Below are 21,259 nucleotides of genomic sequence, written 5' to 3'. Positions count from 1 at the left end.
GAGCAACATGATGAAATCGAATTTTTTTAAATGTAACAAGTATTTAAAATTTTACTGATGTTTCTTATCTACTTATCAACATTAAAGAAATATAAGGAAAATTTTGAATTATTGTTAGATAATTAGATAGGATGTTGTTTATTTTAACTTTATATTGACTTACCTATCACTTTTACTGGGTGAATGTGAAGAATCGCTGAAACGCAAAATAGTGCAAGTTTAGTTTTTATATTAACATGATTTCAAAAGAGCAACTATGGAGTTTCTTGCCGGTTCTTCTCCATAGATACTGCTTTCCGAATCCGTGGTAAATGTTAAAAATATGTAATGACGATTCAAAAGCGCTTCTAGAAGAAGTTTAATTGAATAAATAAATGTTGGATTTTGAATCGTGTTTATTTTTGTAAACTCGAAATTTACTTTTTGATATCTATACTAATATTATAAAGCTGAAGAATTTTTTTGTTTGTTTGAACGCGCTAATCAGGAACTACTGGTCCGATTCGAAAAATTCTTTCGGTGTTAGATAGCCCATTTATCGAGGAAGGCTATAGGCTATATATCACTAAGACCAATAGGAGCGGAGCAATGCGGGTGAAACCGCAGAGCATAGCTAGTCTCTTGTATATCTTTCTATCTCTTCTTTAACATATTCGCCCTGTCCCTACCCCCACATCCCCCACTCACCTCCTCGGCCGCGCCCTTGAAGCCCTAGCCCTCCGCGCACGTGTCGGCGCGGGGGAACTGCGCGAACTGCGTGACGACAGCCGCACCGACTCGTCCGACGTGCTGCTGTCGGACGCGGACTGTTCGGACGAGCGGTCCTCCGCGTCCGGATCGCCGTCCGGGTCGACGTCGCCGTCCGCTTCGGAGCGCTCCTCCTGAACGAAACAGCGATATAAATAACACCACATAGCCCGTATAGTATTAGTAAAATCGTATCCTAGTGTTAGTATTACAAATTACAATTACCTATTAACACATAGTACATACATTTATTCCTACAGCCTAATTTACAAAGCCAATGTTTGCTAATAGCATTATTAAAATAGTTTAATACCTTTAAAACAATATTTGTACTTTTACTTATCCGATCTCTAATAGAAAAAATCTTTTTTCTCATTATCACATAAAAGTCATTTACCCTATATAATGTAAACATCAAGGAGGCACTACAGTAGCGCGGCAGGCACATAAACATCCTAAATGCAGGATGATGATATACAGGATGTCCCATCGTTCGTATTCTAAGCTCAAAGGAGGTGATAGTTTTGCATACGCTGAGTACGTAAAAAATACTTATAAAAATCCAGATGCTTTTTTTTCAAATAGATGAATTCTTAAAACTCTTTGTGTACACCCAAACAAGCAACCCGCCCAACTTTGCTACCCGCACGTGAGGTATCATTTAAGATTATCGCTAAGCTAGAGAAGAAAACGTGAATTTTAAGGAAAAATTTTGTTGTTTAAGTATTTTTTACGTGATCAGTGTATGCAAAACTACAAGTCCCTTCGCGCTTAGTATACCAATAGTGGGACACCCTGTATAAGCACTTAATAGTGCTGTAAACGTAAAATACAATCTCAACAAAAACATAAATGTTAAAAATGGGAGCCAAATTGCCGGCTAGCCGGTCGACTTTGCCGATAAAAGAATTGAGATCTAATGTGTGCCAAGTTCTGTGGACAGTCCAGAAATTTATTTACAAATTTAGAAAGATGAGTAAAATTCTTAGGTGAACTGAAAAATTTGACTTTTTTAATTTGAATAGAATTATTTACACAAAACAAACAATTAATGACCTATTGAACCTCATTATTAGACTTGGCTAGTTTTAAATCTTGTATATGTCACTAACAATAACAGGCAACTATCAAATTATTACATTATGCTTTAATGGAAAAATCAATATTTTAACGTGCAAATATATCAAATATTCATCTACCCACACATAATCACAATTTTTGAGATCCACAACACGCTATGTAAATATCCGTAGAAAAAAAAACTGTTTGAAAATAAAACGCTCAAAAAACTCACCGTATGCGCCGGTTGCGGCGGCTGAGGCCTCGCCCTCGGCGCGGGAGCCCTGGGCCTTCGCCCCGGCTTCCGGCGCGCAGCCCCATCCCCACCAGCCGTGGATATCATGAGGGGTCTGCGCCTCATCTCGCGGCGATACCATGCCATCTCTAGGCTGTTCAGTTCTGCACTGCAAGAGGAATTTGGAAATTGCTCAGTTATTTATCGAAGTGAAACTTCTTTAGGCTCGTTGAGAGTAAAATTTCAAGGTTGCGTCATGGCAATACCGTCACGTCATGGAGTAAGAGTATTTTGGTATCTTTGAATCTTGTCAAAGAAGTTTCACTTCTGACACGTATGCTCGGCACACACGCTCTTTTGCTTACGTCACAAATTGATAGGCAGGCAGGGGCGGGCTTTATGACCGCGTGGCAAAAGAAAATTTACACTTCTTCACATTTGTAATAAGATCGCCGCCTTACTCCATGACGTGACGATATTGTCATGATGCGACTTCAAAAAAGTAGCCTTCATCACTCTGTAGCCTCCCAGCCATCTCCAGACGCAAATCGTATCCCCAAATCCGCTCCAATTCGACGTGACTTCTAGACAATCATACGGCTGTGTGTACCTGCACGAGCTGCACCGACCGTCCAACGTGTTGCTGTCCTCCCTATCTCCCACATACCCAATCATCTCCCCCCCCCACACCCCCACCCCCACTCACCTGGCGCGCTCGATCCGCTCGCGGTGCGCTAGCGGCAGCGGCAGCACGACGGGCCGCGTGCTGAGCGGCACGTCCAGCGGCTGCCACGTGCCGGCCGTGTGCCGCACGCCCTCCCCGCGCCATACACCTGCACACATACAAACATACAGGTTATATACGTGCATAGTACGTAGATAACATCCCGAAAGAACAATAACGCGTAAAACACGTGATAATTACGTAAATCCGGCTCGAAGCACCAATATCGCGCAAACACGTAGTATGTACGTAGATATCAACCCGAAAGAACAATAACGCGTAAAACACGTGGTAATTACGTAAATCCGGCTCGAAGGACCAATATCGCGCAAACACGTAGTATGTACGTAGATAACATCCCGAAAGAACAATAACGCGTAAACATATGTGGTTAGTACGTAGATAGCAACCCAAAGATATCATAGATAAGATCCCCAAAGGACGAATAACGCGCAAACACGTAGTAAGTACGTAGATAATATCCCGGAGGTGCAATGTCGCGCAAACACACACGATAAGTACATAAATAAGATCCCAAACAACCAATGTCGCGCAAACACGTGATAAGTACGTAGATAACATCCCGAAAGAACAATAACGCGTATACACACGTGGTAAGTACATAAGTCCGGCTCGAAGCACCAAAACACAAAACAAGACAATTCATTGAAGGTAATTTTTTTATAGTAAAGTAATTCGCGCATCTGTCTCGAAGGACCGAAATTAGTAAATTGTGTATGAGCACATTGAAAATTTAACATTTTAATTGTAAAAGAAGAAACTCGCACATCCATCTCAATAGACCAATTCGGAATACAGTTAAACATGCTCATTTACTGAACATTTAAATCACATAAACAATTTGTATACTGGAACAAACTTTGTTTTTATATTTCAGAACAATTTTCACACTCGGCACGACCTGTCACCTGATCCCATACTAAGCTTTCGTTTGTGTTATGGAAACCAGATGGCTGATAAACACACATATTATATATTAAAAATAAATACTTATATACAGGGTGTAATCGTTAAGGTCTAATTCACACGAGAGTTAAAAAAGCGTTGCGTTAAAACCCGGCGTTAGCGCTTTTTAAACGTTCTCTCTGTGGTTGTTCATACTAACGCTTTAAAATCACTCATGTCTCGTCTCTGGCTTCAGTAGGACGTGGAAATGGTTTCTGCTAAATTAATGGCACTAGCGATTTGTGTTATTAAAAGACGAAAAAGAAAACAAAAGGCATTCTGGGTACATCCTCTGAATGAACAGAGATACTTACAAGTCAATAATTGCGTTAAAAACAACCGACTTCAAACTTGCACTTGCAACATTTACAAATACAGACAAAAATGCTCATAAAATAAAAACTACTGGGCATATCCGAATAAAATTTTTATGGGACCAATTCGACACCATCCCGCATCGAACAAAAAAAGAATCACGTAAATCGGTTCAGAAACCACGGAGTAATCGGTGTACATACATAAAAAAAAAAAAAAACATACCGGCCGAATTGATAACCTCCTCCTTTTTTTTGAAGTCGGTTAAAAAGGGCAGTTTGTGATACTGTACGAAGAGTTAAGGCAATACCCCGGAATTTTTTTTAATTATTTTCGAATGTCTATAACAACTTTTGACGAATTGTTGGAAATAGTGGGGCCTCAAATAAAACTTCAAGATACCAACATGCGTTTGGCGATACCACCTGTACAACGATTGGCTGTTACTCTGAGGTAAGGCGCTTTTTTAGCGCTCGTCTGAATAATAGTAAGAAGTTTCCTATGGTCTATTTTATTTAACGCCCAACGCCGAGCGTTGAAAATACAACACTGCGCGATAAAAAAGCGTCGCGCTTTAAAAGCGCTGACGTGTGAACATATACTTGGGAATGCATTTGTTCTATTTGGACGCTTTTTTAACGGACGTTAAAAAAGCTCTCGTGTGAATTAGGTCTTAGTGTGCACAGGCGATTTTTCCGTAAGTATTACAGATAACAAAAAACTTTAAACTGATATCGAAAGTACTTAACCTAATGAGTAAAATGGCCGTAATAAATTTTTAAAAATAAATCGAGAAATATCAAAAAAATTCTTTAAACCCTCCCATAATTGTGTTTGTTATTATTGTGGAGTCAAATAAATGATCTTTCTTTCTTTCTTTCTTTCTTCTTTCTTCTTTCCATACATTAAGTATGAAATATGAATATCCCATAAACTAAATAATATGAAAGAATATCCGGAAAATGCGTGAACATGTCCGGAAAAAGCGTGGAAAATGCCTGGAAAATGCTTGGAAAATCCCCGGAAAATGCCAGGGAAATATCCGGAAAATGCGTGTAAATGTCCGGAAAAGCGTGGAAAATGCCTGGGAAATGTCTGGAAAATATCCGGAAAATGCGTGGAACTGTCCGGAAAAAGCGTGGAAAATTCCTGGAAAATCCCCGGAAAATGTCAGGGAAATGTCCGGAAAATGCGTGGAAATGCCTGGAAAACCCCCGGAAAATGCCTGGAAAATATCCGGAAAATGCGTGAAAATGCCTGGAAAATGCTTGGAAAATCCCAGGAAAATATCCGGAAAATTCGTGAAAATGTCCGGAAAATGCGTGGAAATGCCTGGAAAACCCCCGGAGAATGCCTGGAAAATATCCGGAAAATGCGTGAAAATGCCTGGAAAATATCCGGAAAATGCGTGAAAATGCTTGGAAAATCGCAGGAAATTATCCGGAAAATTCGTGAAAATGTCCGGAAAATGCCTGGAAAACCCCCGGAAAATCCCAGGAAAATATCCAGAAAATTCGTGAAAATGTCCGGAAAATGCCTGGAAAACCCCCGGAAAATGCCTGGAAGATATCCGGAAAATGCGTGAAAATGCCTGGAAAATGCTTGGAAAATCGCAGGAAATTATCCGGAAAATTCGTGAAAATGTCCGGAAAATGCCTGGAAAACCCCCGGAAATTCCCAGGAAAATATCCGGAAAATTCGTGAAAATATCCGGAAAATGCGTGAAAATGCCTGGAAAATGCTTGGAAAATCCCCGGAAAATTCGTGAAAATGTCCGGAAAATGCGTGGAAATGCCTGGAAAACCCCCGGAAAATGCCTGGAAAATATCCGGAAAATGCGTGAAAATGTCCGGAAAAAGCGTGGAAAATCCCCAGAAAATGCCAAGGAAATATCCGGAAAATGCGTGAAAATGTCCGGAAAACCGTGGAAAATGCCTGGAAAGTGTCTGGGAAATGTCTGGAAAATATCCGGAAAATGCGTGAAAATGTCCGGGAAAAGCGTGGAAAATGCCAGGGAAATGTCCGGAAAAATCGTGGAAAATGCCTGGAAATCCCCGGAAAATGTCCGGAAAAAGCGTGGAAAATGCCTGGAAAATCCCCGGAGAATGCCTGGGAAATGCCCGGAATATTCCCGGAAAATATCCGGAAAATGCGTGAAAATGTCCGGAAAAAGCGTGGAATTTTTCACTTCAAATTTGCGAAGTAATTAAAGCAGAAAACCAAAAAAAGAAAAAGAAAGCTAAAATCTTTCATATTATTTAGTACATGGGATATTCATATTTCAAACTTAATGTATGGGAGGGTTTAAAGATAATTTTTTTGATATTTCTCGATTTATTTTTAAAAATTTATTACGGCCATTTTACTCATTAGGTTAAGTACTTTCGATATCAGTTTAAAGTTTTTTGTTATCTGTAATACTTACGGAAAGATCGCCTGTGCACACTTAACGATTACACCCTGTAGATAATTAACACCCAGACACAGAGCAAACATCTATGTTCACCACACAAATATTTGCCCCGGGTGGGAATCGAACCCACGACCTCTGGCTTGGAAGGCAGGGCCACTACCAACCAAGCCAACCGGTCAAAGTCAGTTGCATTAATATGATCGTGTATATTATCTTTTTTTCTCCCCTCCCCTCTTACCAGCAGGCTGCGGTGCTGGATGTGCGGGCGGCGTTGCCGGATCAAACTCAAACTCAAACATTCATTTATTCAATTAGACTACTATTTAGTAGCACTTTCGAATCGTCATTACATAGTATTTTTAACATTTACCACCGATTCGGAAAGCAGTATCTATGGAGAAGAATCGGCAAGAAACTCCATAGTTGCTATTTTAAATAATGTCAATAAATTTACATAATATGTAACTTATATCTAACTACATAATATGATCGGCAGCCAACGCTTCAATCATCGCATCCAATCTACTCCTTGCTGCATCAGCGTGCGGGATCAACTGGGATAATGCAAATCCCCCCCTTATCTAACTGAAATATATCCCCCCTTATCTTTCCTCCCCTCCCCTCTTACCAGCAGGCTGTAAAAGTAGGGGCCCCCCCCTAACAACGCCCCTTTCTAACTTAGAGAGCATTTCCCCCCTACCAAATAGTGTACTTTTCATCCTTATCACCTGTGACAATACTTATGATGACTATACCTGTGATAATGTCTCCCTTAAAAAAATAATTGTCATTTTTACCCCTTTCTTACCTGCGGGCTGCGGTGCCGGATGTGCGGGCGGCGTTGCCGGATCGGCAGCCAACGCCTCAATCATTGCATCCAATCTACTCCTCGCTGCATCAGCGTGTGGGATCAACTGGGATAACGCCAAGTTCTCCCTCCCGGGGACGAGTCTTTGGTACTGGGGGTCATGGGGTGCTCCTTCAACGTCCACCAGAAACGGTGGCGGCATTAAATGGGGTGGGATTTCTGTTTGTTCGTCTAGCGCACCTCCTAGCGCGTCGCGTACTGGAATTTAAAATTTAGAAATTTAGTAATGAAGTTGCAATCAATGGAAATACTAGACCAGAATAAACTGTTGTGTCGATTAAAATAAATACGATAAAATTAAAAGGAACACTTTTTTTTACAAATAGAGTTATAAACTAAAAATGAACGATATTTTTACGAGCATTTTTCTCAAATACAATTAAAACTAAAAGTGAATGAAAGTTACTAAATAATTTGGAAAATCCAAAAGTGCACGCCTCATAATTTTTTTTTAATAAATATTTATTAATTATTATTTTTGTTTATTTAATAACAATTAAACCACATCGAATCAGACCCTGAAAAATGAAAGGGTTCTATTCCTGAGCATACTCAAGCGTAAGAGAAAAAAAAAGACTCGATTAGTAAAGTATTTCGGTCGCTATCGTGTTAACAAGAAAAAGGATCCGCACATACAGACACACGGACGTCCAAGACAGAACTTTTTTAAACTGTTTTTTAACTAGTTTAAATTACAAAAATGACATCAAAAATATCATGAACGTTAAAAATAGTGTTTTTTCTTAATATGTGTGTGTATGTATTATCTTACAAGTGCAATGTATGATACATAAAGACATTTTAAGTTTGAAAAATCAGATGTTTTGCGCGAAGTGACAGTAGTACCCACCTCAACGCTTCGCTTATGAGGCGTGCAATATCTTGCGATTTAGCAAGTTACATAAAATTTGGTACAGGGTGATCTTGTGACTGTTAAGGAATAAAAAAAGTATCCCGTATATTATTAATATGTAACATAGTCTAGTGATATCTTTTGAGCGGTGTTGGTGAGTCTAATCCCCAATGATAATGATTTTTCGGCAAATAAACATATAAACAACAATCATCTAATCACATAGGTCATGTCAAAAGTCTACCTCGCAAATTTTGGAAAAACAACCTATCCCTTATCTAACCTCCCCCCTTTTGCACAGTCGGTCAACTCACCCAGCGGCCTATAATCCGTGTGAAAGAACAGCTCCGTGGGCAGTTGGGACAGCAGTCTGTGCCCTTTGCCCAGGCCCAGCAAGAGCACGTGGCCGTGGGAATCGGACGCGGCTATCGTGTCCCCTCCCCCCCACTTCGCGTCGAATATCGCCCCCTCCCCTTGCCCCTCTATTACGTTGTGGAACTGGGCTAGTACCTGGAATAAAATATAAAATAAATATATACATCACTACATAGTATTTTCTTTTTTTATGCATTTAACGAAGTACACAATAAGATAGATGTGTTTTCTTGTACTTTGAGTGAATTTTCAAGGTCATTTATGTATACTATGCTATCAGGAAAAATGTTAATTTTATTGATTAATGGCCAGTATCGTATCTATCTTCGGTTTGACCCTACTAAGGATAGAAAATGCTATCTATCTTTTGTTTTGGCGTCCCAATAAGCTTACTAGCGATAAGCTAACCTATCTCTGATCGCTATCTATCGTCTGGAGGACTAACTGCTTACTAGAGGTATATTTTTCTCTTTGAATTTGTCTATTTGAGCGTCCCAATAACGTTTTGACAGCTGTCAGCCGGTAATGGCCGTTCCCAAAATCGTATCTATGTTACGATAGATAGAACCTTACTAGCTATCGGAGATAGCTGTCATCTATAACCGTAGTTTGAATATTGGGAACGGCCATAAGATTATAAGTGTTAAGTAGTAGTTTTATTCTAATGATATTGATTATGATAGATGAGATTTGTTTCTGTTTTAATTTATAAACTAGCGACCCGCCCCGGCTTCGCACGGGTGCAATGCTGATACAAAATACACTACAGAAAAACTGTGAACGTTGTAAAATTAAAAACATAGGTAGCGGCCCGCTCGACTCGCCCGATAGCCGGGCGGCCGGCCGGTACCGCCGCAAACGTCCCGCAATTTTTAAATCTGTAATATCTTCGAAAATATTCACTTAAATCATACGGTGTAAAGGGCCATATAAATCTATATTAAATGAACAATGTATTCAAGGTATTTAATTGGTTAAGGATTAATGCTGTATTGGTAAAAATCGCATCGAAAATTAGCCATTATTTGTCGTAAAAAGTAAATGACAAAAAAAAGTTATTGTGGGTTATCCATAAGAGATAGACATATACCATCGCGGACTTTTCTGTAGACCTTTTCAATGTGTATAATACTTAGTACATTATTTTGATAAAATTCGTAGGGTTCAGCCTGCGTTTGCAATGTAAGCGGAAAAAATGTAAAAATTTACGACATCACATCAGAAACCTCAAAAATAACAGTACTTCTCCACTATTTAATGGATGTTATTATACATATAAACCTTCCTCTTGAATCACTCTATCTATTAAAAAAAACCGCATCAAAATCCGTTGTGTAGTTTCAAAGATTTAAGCGTACAAAGGGACATAGGGACATAGGGACAGGGAAATCGACTTTGTTTTATACTATGTAGTGAAGAACACTGTCGAATTAGGTAAGAATCATGTAATGATAGTAAGTTCTATGTGATGTAAATAAATAAAACAAAATCTTTAAAACTACGCAACGGATTTTGATGCGGTTTTTTTTATTAATAGATAGAATGATTCTGATGATGTGGGCGGAGACATAGCGTGTAGCACGATATATGTAGGATGTGGGCGGTGATATAGCGTGTAGGACGGTATATGTACGTGGGACGTGAGACATGGGACATTAGACGTGGGACGTGGGACTCACCTCGCCAGCAGCCGCGTCCCACACGAACAGCTGTCCATCGTGCCCAGCGGACAGCAGTACGGCCGGCACGAACGGGTGTGCCTCGAGCACGTACGCTTCGTCCCTGTGCCCGCACAGCGAGCGTACTTGCGTGCATGTGCGTGCGCACCATACCTGTGGGGTGACCATGACAAGAATTTAGAGACATTCTCAGTAATAACACATAAGAGTGTGAACACCACCGCTGTAAAGTGTAGGATCACTAAACAACATTACACTCATACAGCTTAATTTTTATGTTGTTTATTGGACATTTTCACACAGATCGTATGCCAATAATACGATATATTACAAATACATGTTTTTAAGCTATTGCATAGCTTCTATCGCGGGCCTTGAGCGCGGGGACCGAATCGAGAAATTCCGTAACGAAAAAACCTCACGCTCCCCACTCCGACGGGCACGGAAGTGTGGCTTGAAGGCATAGCAAGCAAAAGCTTCACCGCGGCAGTCCCCGAGTGCCACACGTCTTTTTTAAATTAAAACATACACACAATCCCCATCCTATTGAATAGTAAATTAAAAATAAATCTAATATTTGCAACTAAAAAGAGAAATTTATGTTACTACTTACTACAAAAATAATCGGTGTAAAAAAATTTCAACATAAAATTAATACAAAAAAATGACTGACTGAAATAAGATATTTGACATTCGCATAAACATTATTTAAAAAATCATACTCACCCTAACAGTATTATCCGAGACAGCGGTCATAACATATTCGTCGCTACAGTCCCAGCAAACCATGGTCACCTGAAAACAAAGTTTTGAAATTTTCGTTTAGTTTTACAGCAGATAATCGATTCGAATTCGGCTGCGAAATGGATTTTTCCTCTTCATGAAAAACATCTTCAAGTTTTGAAGTATTATTGTTAGACATCACTTTTGATTTAATAATTTTGTCGATGAATAGCTGTCACTATTTCCTGTCAAAACATGCTTAACTGTCGAATACTATAAAATGCCGCCTTCCTTTGACTCGTGGCGCATCCGTACGAATCGTGCCCGGGGGGGGGGGGGGGCTCGGACGTTGTTTGTACGACGTTCGACCCAACTACCTTCACTTTGCTAATAGTCGTTGACTTGCTGCGATTTGTTATCAACTACCTACATCAATTAGGTAGCTGTGTAGAATCGCAGTACAGTCTTATTACATTCAAACTAATATTTAACCCGGCCTCGCGTGTTAATTCTTACAGTATAGTGTACAATAACATTTTTACACGTCGATAGGCACACATTAAAAAGACTTATACAATTTTTTTTTAAAAGTCGTTAACTGACGTCCGATCATGGGTTTATGGCTTTATTGTTTGTTCATGGAATATCTTGAAATGAATGAATTTATTATTCACTAGCGGTCCGCCCCGGCTTCGCCTATGGTACCTACATGTTTTAAAGCCTATGTTGCTCAGTGAAGATGCAGCTTTCTAATGGTGAAAGAATTTTTGAAATCGGTCCAGTAGTTTATGCGTGAAAACCATACATACATACATACATAATTACAAACCTTTCCTCTTTATAATATTAGCATAGATAATTATTTTTGAAGTGAAAACTTCTTTAGCGGCGTTGAGCACTTTTTCTGTAATGGGTATAAAATCTTAAACTCGCGTCAGGACACGTGACCTGATCGAAAAAGCGTAAGACGGATACCATTCCAAAATATCAAACATGCTCAACGTTAATAATCAAGTTTTCACTTCTGCCGGCACTCCCGGAGTGCAACCCATCTTTTTTTTTCTCAATCCTACGAACCAAATGTTTATGATTAAAAACTTATTTCAACTAAATGTCACTCACTTTCAACTTCTTCTGTTCATCCGGTGCGCAGGTACGCAACAAGGAATGTCTCCACTGCGTCGCGTATAACGTCCATAGTGCCGCCGTGCCATCTTTGCTGCCAGAGACAAATCTAATGGATAGATGGGTTATTTTAGTTTTCTTAAAGTGAAACTTCTTTATTGGGGTTGGAAAAAAATTTAATGTAACATTTTTTCGTTACGCGTGACATTTTTTCGTTACGCGCTATCTTTTTCTTATCCCTACCACGCGTGATTCGACGTATTTCTGTAAAGTTGCATATAGTAAATTACTTTTTGAAAAATAAGGTCATAAATAAGTTTCACTTCTTACGTGTGTACACTAGTACACGCACACATTTTTTTTACTTTGATATTCAGTTTTTATAAGTGACAAATTTTTGAAAGAATATTTTTGTTAGAGTTCGACATTGTGTGTTGTATTATAAAATCGTGTTATAGTGCGTGTTGTAGTGCATGTTGGGGTGTTTTATAGTGTTTTTTGAAGTGTGTGCTTGAATTTCGTGTATTTTGTGGTGTGTTATATCTCACTGCAAGCCTCTGTGCGCCCACACGATGCTGTCCACCGCGTCCAAGTGAACAGCGGCCTCGAGCACGCAACACATATGCCTAGTGCGTATTATAGTGTGTTGTAGTGTTTGCTGTAGTGTGTGTTGTAGTGCGTTGCAGTGCGTGTTGTATTGCGTATTGTAGTGTGTTGCAGTGCGTATTGTAGTGTGTTGCAGTGCGTGTTGTAGTATGTTATAGTGCGTGTTATGCATGTTTTTTTGTAGTGTATATCTCACCGCAAGCCTCTATGCGCCCAAGCGATACTGTCCACAGCATCCAAGTGCACAGCTGTCTCGAGCACTCGTCTCGGGCCGCCGGTACACACGGAGTATATGCGCACGTGGTGGTCCGCGCTGCCGCACGCTAGGAACGCACCTGTGACGTGATAATTTATAAGTAAAAAAAGTGTCAAAAGTGTAACTTCTTTGGTTTCAAAGATAGCAAAATCGTCGCCTTATTGTGTCGTGATGGTATAACATGACGCGATGATGAAATTTTACTCTCAACGCGCTTCGAGAAGTTACACTTCAAAAATAAAGAACAAAACGGACGAATCAGTGTGATACAAAAGTAGATCGTAGCGAAGAAGGATAGGAAATACTTATAACATTTAAAAGTGACATAAAAAATTATTGTTAGTGCAGTGTGTTAATTGGTCGTAATTCGACCATGGTTTTAAACATAAAGAATAGAGAGTATTTTTGTGTTTGAATATAATATGTATGTGAGAGAGTTGACGTATATTTTGTGTTGCGCGTCATGTTGCGGGACAAAATGTTCCCTAGTGTATCCGGGGCTTTAATGTATGAAGTATGGAGAGGAACTGCCCGTCCACGGAGCGGTCCTGTGCGCCAAGTGTGGGGGGGATAGCGCCGTACACTCACCGCCCGAGGACCAAGCGGCGCATATCATGTGGCACGCGCCCGGCCGCATGCGCTCCACGTACTGCACCGGCTGCGAGAGGAACTGCCCGTCCACGGAGCACGTCCAGAACGCGACCGAGCCGTCCGTGGACGTGGACGCGAGCCAGCGGACGTCCGAGTGCGCGGGCGGCGCCCAGTGGACCTGCACACGAGATATAATTATAAGCAAATAAAGACGGGTTGCACTGGGGGAGTGCCGGCAGAAGTGAAAACTTGATTATTAACGTTGAGCATGTTTGATATCCATCCGTCTTACGCTTTTTCAATCAGGTCACGTGTCCTGACGCGAGTTTAAGATTGTATACCCATTACAGAAAAAGTGCTCAACGCCGCTAAAGAAGTTTTCACTTTAATAACATCAAAGTCACTATTGTCACGTTATACGTAGGTACTATCAAAATTACTAGTCATATTTAGCCGTTTTGAAGTCACTGTAGTCATTGTTAGCCACACCAAGAAACATTAATTTAGACTATACAAAGCAAAATGTAGACATAAAAAGTAACTTTAAAATTGAAAAATATAAAATTAAACAAAATTTTACGAGAAAAAATATACTAAGAAAGTAAAGTTGCTACACAGTATACGCTGCAATATGACATTGGTCAACCCCGCTAATCACTCCTTAGTCAGTAAAGTCTCTAGTCACTATAGTCGCTGTTAGTCACTCCCTATTCAATGTTAGCTACCCCTAGTCACTTTAATCACCGTTAGCCCCTCCCTAGTCACTTTAGTCACCACTAACCGAGGTAATCGTCCCCGCATGTGCATGTAGCACGGCCCTCGGTGCGCCTGTAACTAAACACCACACTCGCACGAGCCGCTCTACTGAACCATAGGCCAGTAGCGCTCCATCACTGGATATAGACACGTCTGTTATCTATTCCTCACTACCCCTAGCCACTCTTGATATTTTTTGCCACTCTCAAGTCAGTAAAGTCGCCGTTAGTTACTCCCTAGTCACTGTTAGCCATTCCCGAGTCACTTTAGTCACCATTAGCCCTTTCCTAGTCACTTTAGTCACCGTTAGCCCGTCCCTAGTCACTTTAGCCACCACTAACCGAGGTAATAGTCCCCGCATGTGCATGTAACACAGCCCTCGGCGCGCCAGTAACTAAACACCACACTCGCACGAGCCGCTCGACCGAACCACAGGCCAGTAAAGCTCCATCACTGGATATAGACACGTCGGTAATCTCTGCGCCTGCGCCTCGGAGTGTTGCTAACAAGCGGCCGTCTATGGCACTCCACACTTTGACTAGTAAGTCGTCGGCACCCTGAAAGTTATGTGTGTTAAAGATATAGTCTAAAAGTAAAACTTTTCTATTAATTAGAAAGAATAAGCAAAATAATTATGTGAGAAGTTTTTCAACACTGAAATGTGTATATATGCATCACTACATAGTATAAAACAAAGTCGCTTTCTCTGTCTCTATGTATGTATGCTTAAATCTTTAAAACTACGCAACAGATTTTGATGCGGTTTTTTTTAATAGATAGAGTGATTCAAGGTTTTAGTATATAATTTATTATGTTTTAGACAAAGCGGGCGAAGCCGCGGGGGGAAAGCTAGTGTTTAATAAATAAGAGAGTTGTAGTTGTATAATAAAACTAATTCTTACACATATTGCACGCCTCATAAGCGAAGCGTTGAGGTGGGTACTACTGTCACTTCGCGCAAAACATCTGATTTTTCAAACTTAAAATGTCTTTATGTATCATACATTGCACTTTTAAGATAATACATACACACACATATTAAGAAAAAACACTATTTTTAACGTTCATGATATTTTTGATGTCATTTTTGTTATTTAAACTAGTTAAAAAACAGTTTTAAAAAGTTCTGTCTTGGACGTCCGTGTGTCTGTATGTGCGGATCCTTTTTCTTGTTAACACGATAGCGACCGAAATACTTTACTAATCGAGTCTTTTTTTTTCTCTTACGCTTGAGTATGCTCAGGAATAGAACCCTTTCATTTTTCAGGGTCTGATTCGATGTGGTTTAATTGTTATTAAATAAACAAAAATAATAATTAATAAATATTTATTAAAAAAAAATTATGAGGCGTGCACTTTTGGATTTTCCAAATTATTTTTATGTGTTTTATGTTCGTACTAACAAAACATGAAACACATTAAAAAATAAGTCGTAATCACAATCAAAAATACTGTCCGTACAAAAAAAAATTAAACCTGATAGGAAACCAGTTGTAATTTTTGTGAAACGCATCAATTTAAAATTTAAATTAAAAATAATTGAAACTAATCAAATGAAGGCTTTTTATTTTGAAATCTTATCTAAAATGCAGTTTCATTAGGGCCTATGAAAACAAACTTACGGTAACAACATATTTCCCCGTCGAGTCGAACACCAAACAATACACGGCTGACAAGTGGCCAAGCGTGCGCCGCTGTAACTGGAGGCCCCGTAGCAAACGTGCAGGGAACGGGCCCCCGTGCCCTGTGGGGCACACGGGGCCCGCGCCGTTCGCGGGGCCCCGTGGCCCACCGCCTAACTCGCGGCATATTAGCCGACGGACTGCAATAGAAATTATATTTAATTTCTAATCAAAACATTTTTGTCAAAATAACCGTTACATTTGATGACCAAGAAATATTATTTTGTCAATTTAGGCTAGGTAAACGCAAAAAGACATTTGTATTCTTAAATACAAGCAAAAATTGTATCTTGAAAGATTTTAATTGAGTTCTATCCATAAACAAATCACTTGCTCCGTGTTGTCTATGTCACACCACAGACAATCTCACCCAGCGTGTGGTCCTGCTTGTGCGACGCGTACTTCGGCCGGCCGCGCACCAGCGACTCGCTGAGCAGAGACAAGCGCGCGCTGAGCGCTTGCTCCGTGTTGTCAATGCGCGGGGGGGCGGAGCGCGCGAGGCGGAGCGCCCGCTCGCACACCGCGGCCAGGCGACGCCATGACACCTCCGAGTATTGGGAGTTCTGGGGAATTTAATAAAACAATTGTATAACAACAATCAAACATGTTAAAAAATCATTATTTTCCTGGCGAGTTAGATATTGAAACATGTTAATAATGGCTAAATTTTACAGTGAACTAATTATATAAAACAAGTCAATAGCTATCTGTTCCAAAGTGTGCTCTTTTCTCTTTTAAATAATTTTAATCGTTATTTTTTTTATAGATAAAATCATTGTCAAGGATGGTTTTTGTATTTAACCTTCCAGCGGTCGCGCGCGGTCTCTGAGTCCGCAACGAACTTGTTTTAGTCAATATACTGAAACTGTAAACAATAGACGCTTGCGCTTCCGTGATACCTTCGAGAGGGTGAGGTAGCACCTCTCAGTAGCCCTGTTACATTAATCGCATGTACACGTGCTTTCTTATTTGTGTTTGCGGTCTCAGAATCCGCGCGCGACCGATTGTGTTCCAGAACAATCCAGTGCAATTAAACCGAAGCCGATATAAATATTTCTGAAAATGACCAAGGAGGATCGTCTTCAAACCAAGTTTTACGTGTCGCAGGTCATTGTTACTATTGCGATAGGAAAAAGAACCGCAAAACAGAGTATAGTTGTTTCAAATGTGGAAAACACATGTGTCTAGAACATGTGATTGTTATATGCCGAGAATGTTCATTTCCAGTAGATATTATGGACACTAATGACGAATAGTTTATTATAGTTATTCTAAACAAAAATTAGTAGTTTTTAGGTATGTTTTCTTTATTTCATTTTATTATAATTTAGATTATTTTAGAACTTTACGTAAAATGATATCAAAAATAGATGTCATTTTAGAGTTCCTATTACACAGTGCCAATTGATGATGAATGTGATTTATTTCTAAGATAATTATAGTCAAGTTTATAAGTTGTTAATTGTAAAAAAGAAAATTCCATTTTGTTTTGTTTGATGTTGATTTATAACGGTGATTTCCACCCAGAGTCAAAAATTTTGAGTTTTTATAGACCTTTGTTCTATTAAGTACAAATAAAAGAAGTAATGAGTAATTAAGTTGTTTTTATTTTTTTTTCACATGTTTAAGACCTCTTTTTAATCATGTGCTATACAATAAGTCGAAATATTCATTTGCTTTCCCAAACGAGACACTTAAATTTGCGGAATCACAGACCGCGCGCGACTGCTTGTGTTCGGCGCAAGGGTGCGACCGCTGAAAGGTTAAGTATAATTTATTACATCTTAGACATAGTTGGCAAAGTCACAGTCAATTTTGATAGAATGAACATAATTATATTTCAAGTTAATGAAACTTTTTAAATTATTATTGGTAAAAACTTTAAAGCGATGAGATAAAAGTTACTTTTGTTTTATTATTATCAAAATAGTGAATAGGGATTGTTTTATACGACTTTTAATAGAAAGCTAATATAAGAACAGTTGTATTTAAGTTAACTTTATCATCATCATCAATAATAATCAGCCTACATTTGCTGGACATAGGCCTGAGTCAGAAAATAATTAATTGTCATACTATCTCTCGAAAAAGAACCAATCTGATATAAGTTTTTTAAAAACTGGCGCCATTCAAGTGTTAACAATACTACGCGAAAACTTGCTCGGAACCGGCCAATCACGGTATAGCAACAGCTGTCATATGTGGGAGTGAAACAAAAGATCGAGTATCGGGAATCTCACCCACGCTAGAGAGAGACAAATGCCGACGAAGTTGCGCGATCATGTGAAAAGAATGGATGATTAGCGAGAATTTTCATAAAATACACAATTACACAAAAATAATAACAGAAACGCGACAAAAACATTTTTCACGATTTTCCACCGTATTTTAAGGATCGTTTTCGTGTATTGCACAATTTAAGAAATTTTACCATTTTTACGAAATTTATTATTTCCCAGACGCTAATTCACGCAAAAAACGTAAATAAACATCGATTCTGATGTAAAAACATGTAAACTTACCAATTCATTGAAAGATTGGGGATGCTCGCTGCCCTCCCAGTCGAGCCGTCGAGGTAGGACCTACAACAGAAAAAATTGCACAAAAACTTTTTCAGAAGTTTCAGCGAGTTTGACAGCGACGGCCACGTGCGTTTGCAATCAAAACAACAATAAGCTCTAACTCTAGTACTACGAAAAGCTCAAACTTACGTCTACGCTCTGCAACTCTTTCAACAGTGTCTGTAAAAAAACGGGACACTTGTTAGCATTTTTGTCACAATAATGATAAAATTCATTAATAGTTTGATCTATTTTACCTTTGCAGTCTCTTTAAGCGGGCCGCCGGAGAGAAATTTCGCTATCAGAAAGTAGAGTTCTGAAACCGGGCAAGACATCTTTAGTCAACCTTGCACATAGGACACTCGCAATATCACACACGATTTTCTAACACTAAACTCACCTGGGACGACATTGAGGTCCTCGTTGGACTCCTCCATAATCCTAGTTTTATCACCGTGTCTCAAAACTGGTCAAAAACATCACAAACATACACAAAAACCATCAAACATTTCACTCGAAACATTACATTGTTGACGAAAGATAATGCGACCACTGTAATAACAGCAAAATGGCGTTTGCTCTACAATCTACAGTCACAGAGTCTGAAAACTGTCGGAAAAGCATTTTTGCATGTGGTTTGGCAGTAAATGAACAGATGGCGCTAGATGCTATTAAATTTTATTTTATTTTGTACATATTTTCGAAATTTTATTTTATTTTCAAGCTTTTTAAATGAAGTCTATTAATTGGGAATAACTTCGTACCGGCATTTTGTTTTATTTATATTAAATTGTATAATTGATAGTTATAAACACAGGTTATAAATCATATCATAACAGGGCTTACAGGGTAACATTTTTTCATCACTGTCAATTGTCAAGATTATAAAAAATGAAAAAGCAATGAATGGCACCGCTCGTACTATGGTTGCTGCGAAAATGAAACGATAAATAATAAAGTAATGTGTTTTTGTGAAAAAACTCAAGACTACAGTGTTGTTTTCACTCTGTACAAAACGGCGCTTGCTTTGTTTACTTTGTGTTATAAGTACGCTGTCTGAAAAAGGGCGGAGTCCATATCAATAAAGTTGCTTGGATGTGATCGTATAGAAATGTGTTAAAATTAAGAAAGTCTCAGTTACATTCAGCTATGATATAATTCCTTCAAAACTAAGAAAGAAAATTCTTCATAACTGTAAGTATCTAAGAAACACTTGTAAAACATATAGCATTATTTTATAAGTCAAACAACCTTTTATCAGGCCTTTCCCGCGATATACTCTTTAATCAAAGTTATTTATTTTTAATGACTTGCTTTATAGAAAATATTGCGTTAAATATAGCCACATTAGCTAAAGATACCAGCTTAAAAGTAGATAACTATAATTAACAATTCATAGTCTAATTACCAATTATGAAATGACCTGAAAAATTCTTGCCGAGGGATGGCATTGAATTCCCCTTTACAGGTTCGTATATCTTTACAAATAGTACTTACACAGCATTTTCTGGTTAGTTTACAATTATTATTATTATATTTTACATATAAGAGGCAGATTTAGATGTCTTGTTCTAAAGAACTGCAAACTACTAAAAATATTAAGTTTTAAAGTATGTTTCTTGAAGCTAAAGTATGCAGTAAACAGTTATGTAATGAAGTTTCAATTATCTGGCTTTCTGTCTGAATTCATCACCATCCTATAGTAAAAAAAATAATTAAACATTGAAATAATTTGCATAAGATTTAACATATATTAAAAAATAGCTGCTCCGCGCCGTTTCACCCCCGTGGTTCGACTTCTGTTGGTTGTAGCGTGATGACATATAGCCTATAACCTTCCTCGATAAATGGGCTATCTAACACCGAAAGTATTTTTCAAATCAGACCTGTAGTTCCCGAGATTAGCGCGTTCAAACAAACAAACAAACTCTTCAGCTTTATAATATTAGTATAGATTAATATTAATTGATAAATGAATAAAATGTTTTTATTTAGTTCATATAGTACACAGTAAACCCATGTTACTCAGGCCCCTGGCTTATCCACCGCCCCCTGTAATCCTACATGTCTACAGACTACAACTAATAAATACCTATTTTTTTGATAATCTTCATGTCAATAATGCATGACTGAACAGTGTACACTATCTGTACAAAATAACATGCCACCACAATAATTGTACTCAAAGATATTTTTTTATTTCCAACAGCTTAGATACTCTAATTTTACCTAATATTGATTTAATAAAATAAAACATCATCTCACTCTTGTATTATTTAATTTACTAAATTAGACTTGCACAATTAAGCATGATTTGTACTCACTTCTGAGAAAGAGCTACATAATAAATCTTTTTTTATTAATTTTTTTTTATGCAATCAGTCGCAACTCGCAAGACTTTAATCAGATGAGGTGATAAGATCGGCCTTACCGACAAAAGGCTGAAAAGTAAGGATGTATTCTAGAAAGCAGATGAGATGTTGGTCTTGTCGTCTAAATAATCTTTTTTATTATTAGGTTCGCAATTTGTTGAATTACAAGGTACTCTTTGGTTAAAACTTGCTATAATCCTACAAATTCAATACCCCTACACTGCCTTGTAAAACGGAAACATAAAAAATACTGTAGGTCTATTGTATCTAAACAGTATCATAGTATGGATAAGCTAATATCCACACTACTAACTTCACTTTGTAGTTTACAACTACAAACCCTTATTTGAAAA

At 38.5% G+C, this 21,259-nt stretch overlaps 2 protein-coding genes and 1 long non-coding RNA gene across 5 annotated transcripts in view; 2 read left to right on the top strand and 1 right to left on the bottom strand.

The window, feature by feature from the left end:
- BRWD3 (bromodomain and WD repeat-containing protein) overlaps positions 1 to 19,112 on the bottom strand; it is a 47,065-nt gene extending 27,953 nt beyond the window's left edge. For both annotated transcript variants that reach the window (XM_089712625.1, XM_089712626.1), the window contains exons 1-18: positions 18,935 to 19,112; positions 18,792 to 18,850; positions 18,685 to 18,714; positions 18,496 to 18,555; positions 16,344 to 16,536; positions 15,914 to 16,113; positions 14,633 to 14,848; positions 13,533 to 13,713; positions 12,885 to 13,023; positions 12,080 to 12,191; positions 10,961 to 11,029; positions 10,235 to 10,387; positions 8,495 to 8,690; positions 7,268 to 7,525; positions 2,748 to 2,874; positions 2,042 to 2,210; positions 688 to 881; positions 164 to 196 (exon numbers count right to left, since the gene is read on the bottom strand). In XM_089712625.1, the coding sequence (XP_089568751.1) occupies positions 164 to 196; positions 688 to 881; positions 2,042 to 2,210; positions 2,748 to 2,874; positions 7,268 to 7,525; positions 8,495 to 8,690; positions 10,235 to 10,387; positions 10,961 to 11,029; positions 12,080 to 12,191; positions 12,885 to 13,023; positions 13,533 to 13,713; positions 14,633 to 14,848; positions 15,914 to 16,113; positions 16,344 to 16,536; positions 18,496 to 18,555; positions 18,685 to 18,714; positions 18,792 to 18,850; positions 18,935 to 18,971 (2,426 nt within the window). In that variant the 5' untranslated portion in view covers positions 18,972 to 19,112. The remainder of the gene's footprint in view (positions 1 to 163; positions 197 to 687; positions 882 to 2,041; positions 2,211 to 2,747; positions 2,875 to 7,267; positions 7,526 to 8,494; positions 8,691 to 10,234; positions 10,388 to 10,960; positions 11,030 to 12,079; positions 12,192 to 12,884; positions 13,024 to 13,532; positions 13,714 to 14,632; positions 14,849 to 15,913; positions 16,114 to 16,343; positions 16,537 to 18,495; positions 18,556 to 18,684; positions 18,715 to 18,791; positions 18,851 to 18,934) is intronic.
- The window catches only part of LOC149476073 (uncharacterized), a 359,309-nt gene that overhangs the window by 145,117 nt on the left and 192,933 nt on the right, over positions 1 to 21,259 (top strand). The gene's annotated exons all lie outside the window — the stretch shown is intronic.
- Positions 19,427 to 21,259, top strand: part of LOC149476080 (E3 ubiquitin-protein ligase COP1-like) — a 143,251-nt gene continuing 141,418 nt past the window's right edge. For both annotated transcript variants that reach the window (XR_016317913.1, XM_089712633.1), the window contains exon 1: positions 19,427 to 19,728. The gene's annotated coding sequence lies outside the window, so the exon portion shown is untranslated. The remainder of the gene's footprint in view (positions 19,729 to 21,259) is intronic.

Source organism: Colias philodice, chromosome 29, assembly GCF_061535455.1.
Source record: "Colias philodice isolate Cphi_HAF_F1 chromosome 29, ilColPhil1 Martin Lab GWU primary, whole genome shotgun sequence".
NCBI lineage: Eukaryota > Metazoa > Arthropoda > Insecta > Lepidoptera > Pieridae > Colias > Colias philodice.
This window is presented reverse-complemented; position numbering and strand designations above follow the sequence as displayed.